The sequence below is a fragment of the Tauraco erythrolophus genome, chromosome 11 (genome assembly GCF_009769465.1).
Source record: "Tauraco erythrolophus isolate bTauEry1 chromosome 11, bTauEry1.pri, whole genome shotgun sequence".
NCBI classification, from domain to species: domain Eukaryota; kingdom Metazoa; phylum Chordata; class Aves; order Musophagiformes; family Musophagidae; genus Tauraco; species Tauraco erythrolophus.
This window is the reverse complement of record NC_141475.1, coordinates 17,136,356-17,145,515: the sequence shown is the minus strand read 5'-3', so window position 1 is coordinate 17,145,515 and position 9,160 is coordinate 17,136,356. Positions and strand designations below refer to the sequence as shown.

At 46.5% G+C, this 9,160-nt stretch overlaps 1 protein-coding gene across 1 annotated transcript; it reads left to right on the top strand.

The window, feature by feature from the left end:
* The first annotated feature begins 1,480 nt into the window (after positions 1 to 1,480).
* CLDN16 (claudin 16) lies at positions 1,481 to 8,647 on the top strand. Its single transcript, XM_009977390.1, has 5 exons — positions 1,481 to 1,594; positions 6,366 to 6,468; positions 6,722 to 6,886; positions 7,975 to 8,166; positions 8,508 to 8,647. The coding sequence occupies exons 1-5, from the start codon at positions 1,481 to 1,483 to the stop codon at positions 8,645 to 8,647; spliced, it is 714 nt and encodes a 237-aa protein (XP_009975692.1).
* Positions 8,648 to 9,160: the final 513 nt, after the last annotated feature.

The following is a 9,160-nucleotide window of genomic DNA, read 5'->3' as shown; positions in this document are numbered from 1 at the left end:
AAAGCATATGCTGAGGACCTCCTCTGCGGTGTGACCTCCAAGGAACAGGGTGAACCTGGGATCAAGGCAAAAGATTGTTAACTCTGACAGTAAAACTGCCTCATGAGGTTATGGTGGGAATTATACGGGTTATGTATTGTAAGATAAAGAAAATTCTTATCGCTACTGTATTTTGGAGGGTAATCCAATCTCGGAGAGGAGAAAGCAAGCTTTGAGCAGCTCTGTAAAAGTACCGATTGGCTCCATCTGGAGGTGACAGCTGAGATGACAGACACCATCAGTTGGGGAAAGCAGATTGTCAGCAGAGCGGAAAGCAGAGTAAGGATCTGCTTGTCAGCCCTGTCTTGAAGACTTGCCCACTAAAGACAGGGCTCCAGTCTTTCATAGCTTCTCTTTTCAAAAATAAAGATCACTGAGGATGTGATGGTTTCTGTGAATTTGTGCCTTTGAGATGGGAGGAAATTCTAGTCCTGCTCCCTCTTGGTTTTCCTGAAAGATGCCTTGGAGCCCTGTTGGATTCTCAGCACTGTGTCAGAGGAGGCATTGAGTGAGAAGCCTCCTTACAGATGCCCGTCCTTCTGTCCCTGGCAGCCTGTGTGACCCCTGCTCACCCAGGGAGACCTGCAGGAAAACAGGGAGGTTGCCATGGCAGTGAGCAAGTAGGAAAAATCCCCCCGAACAAAATCTCCCAAACTGGCACTGGCTTGAAAAGTTCAAGATTCCTACATGGGAGCTGGACTCAGGCCATGAACAAACTGAAATCCAAGGCATGAGAAGTATCCAGGTTTGGCTTAAATGTGGAATACAGAGCTCCACATCTGAGCTGGGATAGCTGATGTTGGCTATGAAGGCCCATGACTGCTAACTTGTCCCTTCTCTTTCTAGTGACATTCCTGCATTGAACTAGATCAGAGACCAGCAGGGTAACCAAAGGGCCTGGAATCTACACCAAGACCGTTTATAGTTGCTCACTGCTAAGGCATAAACCACTGTACAGGAATAAACCTGTGTATGCACGAGAGCTCTTCTCTGTGTCCCTTAGTAGTGCTCGAAACTTCTGCCCTGAAGAGCAAATTTTGATTCTTTTTTTTTTTTTAATCTTTACTTTGCCAAAACTTGCAATGATATCTGTTTTCCTTGCAAGTCCAGAATCCAGCTACCTGCACGCCACTGCTGCACAACCCCATTTCTCTTCAGCCAGGCATGACAAGAGCTTTAACTGTGCAGGGCGGATTGGCTGCAGCAGCTCCCGTGGGTGCCCTCACCCTCCTCCCATCCCTGTTGTTGCAGGTGAGCATTGCTCCCGCAGCCATCACCAATGGATGGCATCTGCAGGAGAGAGAAGTTCCCGCTGTTCATGACCACTGGAAGAGGGTGGTAGTGACCTGGGACACTGAGGCTGTGCCTTTACCCCAGCTTTAAGAACAAGGGCTGGACACTGCTTTTCTGACTCCCCTGGATGTGCTGATCACCTGCTGGCATGAGGTTTTTCCTTCAGTATGTGGGCTGTTTTTTTGCTTTTTTCTCTACCGGGTTTTTGATAGTATCTACCTGGACAGACTGCTGGATGGTGAATGCTGATGATTCTCTGGAGGTAAGATTGGGGTGAGGAGTGCCTGAGCATCAAAACAAATGTGTCCTAGAGAGAGTTTGGTTCCTGGCATCGTTGCTCCACTCTCATGTACGTTTTCCCTATTGTGCTGGATGAAAGTGGATGAAAATGAAATGAATGACTCTGGCAAGAGCAGGGGAAAAGTGGTGGTTTGTGTAATTCTCTCCACCCGACTTTATTATCCAGACTGCTCTCGCTTAGTAAGGTCAGGAAAGGTCTACAGGCTCAAGGTTTAAACATGCGGGAACCTGAGTACAGTTATCCTGCATCTCCAGCCTGCGTGAATATTTTGGAGACGTTTCTAGTTCTGTCTGTCAGACTTCTTGGTGGAAAAGTCCAGCGTGTACACCTCAAGTTCCTCAAGTCCTTTTCTTAACAGCCATTGAGCTACAGAACTAGCAGAAATTTATGGGGTGTATGGGGACTGGTGTCAGATCCAGCACTTAAAAATATCTCTTGAACTTGTGCAGACATTAGTATTCTCATGTTAGAGAATGATATTGGCAAAAGTAAATTGTGAACGAGGGAGCAGAATGCTGCTTCCATGTCAAATGTGTTCCAGAGACTCCAGACCCCAAACCTTCACTGTTTCTCCAGCACTTGGTACTGCAAATTTGTGGTTTTCTTCCCAGAGCAGCCAGAACTTTTGTACATTTAAGGTCTGCAGATCCACAATGTGGGAATCTGCTCTCTGGCAAACTGGATACTTTATGCAGAGAAGGTGAAACACCTTCCAAGATAGAGAGTTTGGCTGAACGTGTCAGGAGGAAACTTTCTATCTGCTATCCAGCATAGGAAACCAGAAGAGCTCCTCTGCGCTCAGTGATTGCAATGCAACGTTTAGCTGCATCACATTGAGCGATGAATTGTCCGGGGAAAGAAAGATAAAACCGACTACAAGAAAAATACCTTTTTTTCTGTATATCACAAGAAATCTCAACAATCTGACTGCCAGTCCCACCCTGGAAGGTGGTTGTAGGTGCTGAGGTGGTCACAGATCCAATGCGGTGAGGTTGCTGATGGTTAGTGTGTTTGCTCAGTGAGCCTCTTTGTAGGGAAAACAGTGTGCACCCACTGGTACTGGCTGGGATATCACTCTTCATTTACTGTCTTAATGTAGGAGATATTTTAGATTCATTTCAGGAAGATGTGAATTGTCCATGGTCAACTGAAGATATTAGTATATTCAGAAAAGCCAAATGGATCCCAGATTGTTGGAAAAACAGAAGAGGGAAACCCAGCTGCTGAGCAAAGTGAGTCCGGGAAAGACCAAGGGGTCCGTTACCCTGAGGCTGTGTAACCTTGTTTTCTTGGCACAAAGGCACCTGCGCTGGGCTGTGGAGAAGCACTCCATTAACACCCGGTTTGGTTATTAGCAGCCACTACTCTCACATTCCTGCTCTGAGTGTGAATATTAAATAATGGAGCAAAACGCCCCCAGCCTTAATACCTGACGGACTGATCTCCTTAATGGCCCTAATGACTCACTGCCTCTCTAAACAGGGGAATGCAGGTAAACCGTCCATGGCCAGAAAGGCGTGGAGTCCGCAACGACTCTTGTTTTCAGCTGGAAAAACGGTAATTCAGGCAAATTTGACTTCAAGAGAAAGGAACTCCAAACCTCCAGCATAGAAACCTCCCAGTTTTGACCCTGGCCCCAGCAGCTGGGGAGGATGACGCCCTCACGGTGGTCCCGCTGGAGAGGAGCAGCCCAGCAGAAAGAGGCCAGGGAGTGCCGGGAGCAGCCGCCTCCGGAGGGGCTGCGAGGGTCCCGATCAGCATTCGGTCCCTGGCCTCCGCTTCAGAAACAGCAAGGTTACAGCAACACAGAGAGTGGTCTAAGCTGGTGCACTCCGTGTGAGCAGCAAGACAAGCCTGGGTCAATGTTTGCAGTAGTTTGTGCTGGAAAAAACCCATCATCTGCTTCCCGACAAGCACTGTATTGTGTGCACAGTCCCTCCCTGTTGCAGGAGGATTAAAAATTTACCACTACTGTTAAACGCTGTCTGTTTTACTCTCGTGCTGGGCTTGTAATCGTTGTATGTTGGCACCTTTTTACAGTGTGGTAAAACACTGTGACTAACATCTCTCACATGTTTGTCTTCTGCGCTTTCCCCAGAAGGGGAAGTGTGTGCTTGTTCTGTCATTTTTTTGTATTGGAATTATTTTAATATTAATTATACATTGTACATAGGATATAATTATATATATTACAGTCATTATGCAGTTTATGTTTTACATGCATACTTGTGTTAAGGAAAGCAGGTTGTGGCAATGTGTTTCGTAATCAAAGTGGAAGATGAGTTTGGTCGTGATACTCCTTCGGGATGTTTGGTCCATGGCTCCTTCGGGAGTCTTTGGATGGGCCCACGGAAGCTGGAGCAGATATTCTATGGGGGAAAGAGGTGATGGGGAATTAGGTCTACCAACATGCTGTATGGGTCCAGCCATGGGGTGGAGAAATCCATGCTGTCTCCATGTCCAAATGATGCCCCAGTCAGATGCAAACCCTCTCCTGTTCACAGTACTGCGTTCCCGTGTGGCAAGAGCAGATGCCCAAAGGTGGTTTGGGAGCAAATTAACAACCAGAAGGACAAACAACACAAAAAGCAGAGGGGAGCAAGGGATGGCCAAGGAGGTTAAGAGGCAGATAACAGAAAACAGAAGAGCTCAGGAGTGGCTCAGGCCAGCCACAGGTCTCCCCTCTGACGTCTGTTCCCATTCCTCCTGCACTAGGCGATGAGACATTTACCCCTGGCTGTGCACATGCTGCACAGAGATGGACTGATCTCTGTTTCTGTCCGTGTTTGGCACTAGCAGGAGTAGGTGACAACTGAAACATCCCAAGAAACACAAGACATTTATCTATTTTTTTCTAGTCTGAGAAGGGGGTTGTTTCACCAGCTAGACCATGATCACAACTGTTGCACCTTAAGATCTCTGTTTCGCTTGGAGGCTGACAAAGCCTGGAATCCTTTTGATCTCTTTATAAATTTTTTTTGTAAATAATCTTTATAAATAATTTGGGCAATGATGCTGCTTGTAAGATTAAAAAAACAATACTAATGTGAGCAAGTGAGGCAGTAACTGGGAGTATTAACTGAATAGAGAGTAGTACGAATAAGTCTACAGTGGTTTGGGAAGAACACAAAATGATATAAATACAAAATAGAACAAAATGTAATTTAATAAAAACATACTAATTTCAAGCACAGCTTGAACGGTGGTGAGTTAAGACGGAAGAGGAGCTGCAGCTGTATTAAGAGGGCCATGGAAAAAACTTACAGCTAATATAAACATGGTAAATTGTTTTACATGACACTGTTCTCTTGAAAAACACAGAATCAATGAAACCAGGTTTTGCCAGCACTGCTTCTATTTTTTTTTGATATATTTTTTCATAAAACCTTCCCCAAAATTCTGAAGAATTGTAAGTAGCTTTCATCTTCATGAAGCAAAACATGTACATTTTTTTCCGTCAAACATAAATAGTGTCTTTTTTGCCAGTCTGAAGTAGTGAGTAATTTTTACTCACCTTTTATCCTCAGTGCAGTGTCACAGAGAAGGTGTACAGTTTGGCTTGGAAATTGTATTGTGGAGAAAATATTGCAGTTGGCTACAGACTTCAGTACATCCTGAATGAGACTTTATTAAGTGGCTGAGTTATGTTATTATCTGCTTTGTGATTTACACAGTGCAAGAAAAATGAATTTATTGCGTCATCCCAGCAAGCCCGGTGCTCTTCCCCTGCGTGAAACCCATTCACCTGGAGAGCTTCTCCTTCCATTAACTGCAACGGGTGTCGCTGGCAGGAGCGGGCGGGCTGGAGCCCAAAGCTGCACCGACATTAACTCTGCTCCTTGTATGAGCAATTCAGGAATGTTTTAGAGCAGCTTGTTGCCATATTTGCATTGGTAATGAATATAGCTCCCATACTCAAGTGATTTATGGAAGGCTGGGCTGGGAATGGTATCTACGGCTTCAGGACAGTGGAGGTGATTAGCCATGATGCTACTGCGACATCTGCCCCATCTGGATTTCTCAGCGATGAGTGTGGCTCGGGCACGCGTGGCCCTGTGGCCGGCAGCGCACTGGGAGCCCCAGGGCCAGGATCAGCACTGGCTGCCTCTATTTTCCAGGCAGTGTTTATGGCTGAGTCATTTGGGGGCAGCCCTCCACACGCCTCTGGAGAGGGGCTCACATCCACACTTCCGCCCTGCAGCAGAGCACTGCTTCACTGCGCTGCAGCCACCTCCCATTGTGGGCATCCAGCTCCCAGTACAAAGTGTGCCCTGCCAGTCACGCTCCCCTCTGAGCTGCTCCTTCCCGGCAGGAGGATGATGTAAGGGGAGCATGGACAGCAAAGTCTCAGGTCGTCTGGTCCATAGTCCTGGCCAGCTCAGGCTAGACAAGCATTTGGCAAGGAGTGATCAAACCTGCTCTTAGATCTCTCCCGCCAGCCATCCCCAAGCTCCTCCCAGAAATTTCCTTCGGAATTTTTATCCTTACCAATAGGAAGATTTCTTCCTAATGTCTGGTCTGAATTTCTTTTGCTCTAATTTAAAACCATTAGCAGGGACACAGAAAACACTGTCCTTTTTCTCCATCCTGCCACTTTTTTCTTCAAGCTAAACAACTCTGGTTTGCCATCGACATAACTGGACCAGGATTCCTGTTGAAAGGCCTAGGTGATCATCCACTATGTTGATGGAAATACTAACTTACAGTCTTTTTTTCTCTTTTCAACTTGCAGGTGAGTACGAAATGCCGTGGCTTGTGGTGGGAATGTGTCACAAATGTTTTTGACGGGATCCAAACTTGTGACGAGTATGACTCCATCTTCGCTGAGCATCCTGGTATGTAAGAGTCAAAGATATTTCTACAAGTGGTGGCGACACCTGCGTGTAGACAAAAAGAGCGTCTGTTCTACTCAGCAACAGATAATTTGGTGCACAGACATGTTAAAGCCATATTTCTTTTCTCATTGAGTCCCAGGGGAAGCTGGAGAAAGCTTCATCCCAGAAAAAAATGTTCCCACAGGATCTGACCCCATTACCCACCTTCACCTCTGTTCCTTGTGCACTAGAACAATCCACTTTTGTCCTGCAGTGAAGCTGGTGCTGACCCGAGCCATGATGATCACAGCAGATATCCTGGCAGGATTTGGATTCCTCTTCCTCATCCTGGGACTGGATTGTGTGAAATTCCTTCCCGATGAGCCGCTCATCAAGCTGCGCATCTGCTGGGTGTCTGGAGTTACCTTGCTCATTGCAGGTATTCCCCCACTGCTCCCCCGCCCTGCTGGACACCCTCTAGCAAAGCGGGCAGCTTTAAAGCCTTCTCTTATTTTGGGAGAAGGAGTTGGTGATTTTCTAGAGGGTAAATATGGGGGAAGGATGTTTATTTACTTTATCTGTGCAATATTTGCTTCCTCTGTTCGCTGTCTGCCTATTTGCTTTCATTTCATGTATTGACCAGGTGACTTGGCTCTGAGCCGACTGACTTCCATTTACTGCTGACTTACCGTCAAGAAATCAGTGTTGTCAATAAGGCAAAGAGACAGAATTGCTGGAGGACTAGAAACATCCTGGCATCCTGGTTTGGTTCCCGGCTCTGCCACAGATTGTGTGACCTTGGGCAAGTCACTTAGCCCAAAATCTCTGCAGCTTATCTCTAATAAAAGGATAATAACACATCTGTCCCTTCTAGGTGATAAATACCTGACTGATTGAGGTGCTTTGCTGTTACAGCCAGTGGGAGAATTTTAAATGCAAAAATAAATAGACAGCCAACTAGGTACCAAGTAATTTCATTTGACTTTATGCCAATACTGAGCACCTACCTCTGCTTCAGCCTAGGCAGATTTAACACATAACTCACCCCAGCCACTGGGAGCATGTGTAAAACGTTTTGAGTGGTTCTTTTAAGCATTATCCATTCACCTCTCAAAGTTTGTCTGAAAAACACTGTCAAAGTTCTGAAAGTCAAAACAGGTTAGAAAATTAAATTCTTCAAGTAACTTCACAATAAGTTGATAAATGAGCTGAGATGGGAGCAGCTTTCTGCCTTTTAATGCAGAGACCCGAGTGCTGCCAACCGGCACTGATGGTGTCTGCGAGTGCCAAGCCCGAGGCACAGCCTCTGCCTGACAGTGCTTCAGCTGGTATCAGTAGGAACCAGGGTGAATCCCTCAAAGTGACCGGGCTGAGACAGAACAGGGGCCAAAACCTGATGTCTGAGGAAGGTCTTCCCATCCTAAAGTCTGACCCAGCTGACAGCAAGCTATAGTTCCAGATTTTAGGTTGGTGATCTCCTCGTGGTCTGTCTGAGAGCATGTGTGGTACCTCCCTCCTGTCCTGCAGGTCTCCCAGGCATTACTGGCTCGGTGTGGTATGCCGTTGACGTCTACGTGGAGCGCTCCTCTCTGGTCTTCCACAACGTGTTTCTGGGCATCCAGTACAAGTTTGGCTGGTCGTGCTGGCTCGGCATGGCGGGGTCACTCGGCTGTTTCTTATCTGGGGCCCTGCTCACCTGCTGCATGTATCTCTTCAGAGGTGAGGAACTGTGGCGGGGCTGAAACACAGTTCAGAGATAGAGTCATCGCTCAGGGCGTGCTACAGGCACGCAGGGTGGGGAACATCCTTCAGGGACATCCTTCAGGATGGTCGCTCATCCCCAGTAGCAGTATCTTCAGCTGTAAAATGGGAATAGCATTATTTTAGCAGCTCTAGAAAGCACTTCAAGGTCTTCAGGTGGGAGCTGAGGTGTAAGTATAATATAAAATGTGTTATTATGTCATATCTTGGAGTGCTGCTTTCTCTGCATTTCGAGGCTTTGAGCTGAAAGTCACCAATCACTCCTTAGCAGCTCCTATTTCTCTCCCTATACCTCACAGAGACCAGCTCTGGAAGACTCCAGTCTGCTTATTCCTGGAGGAAAGGCTATTCCTCAGCTGGGACAATCGTCACAAATGTACATTTGCCATCCTCACAAACAGCTACTGCCAAAATGTATGCAGTGGACACAAGAGTTTGAGGAGGAAGTAAGCACCCCAGAAAGAGCTCTACTTTTATTTGTGGTGGATCGCACAGAGACCCAAGATCCTGCGGTTGTGATACAGGTGCAAAGTTAAATATCAAGGATGTACTGTATGCTACAACATTTGCATTATGAAAGCTTCAAAAAAACCCTTCCTTCAAGAAAGTAATCTCTGAGAAGATCCTGCCTTAGGGATTCCTCTTGTCTTGATTGCTGAAATTGCTTGCATAAGCACGGACTGAAATAACCAACGTAAACTCTTTCAGCATTTGACTCAACACTATTGGCACGAATGAGTTAAATCAGCTGCTCCTGGATCAGATCCCAGTGTTTGGCATGAAGATCCCCAAACTTTAAGCTAGATCTGTTCCATGTCTGGCAATGTGTTGACAGAACATACAAAGCAGAAAATACAAGCAAAGAGAGGGAGTGATTGTCTGGCCAACGTCTGGACCCTGTGCACCCAGCATGGGGGTCTGCTCCTCTGAAAGGCAGCTGGAGAGTTCAGCT

Bases quoted from the DNA above. Each gene is read 5' to 3' on its own strand.
- CLDN16 (XM_009977390.1), top strand. From the start codon at position 1,481: ATGAGGTTTTTCCTTCAGTATGTGGGCTGTTTTTTTGCTTTTTTCTCT. The intron at 6,887-7,974 runs GTATTCCCCCAC...CCTGTCCTGCAG, and splicing joins AGTTACCTTGCTCATTGCAG to GTCTCCCAGGCATTACTGGC. The intron at 8,167-8,507 runs GTGAGGAACTGT...TATACCTCACAG, and splicing joins CTGCATGTATCTCTTCAGAG to AGACCAGCTCTGGAAGACTC.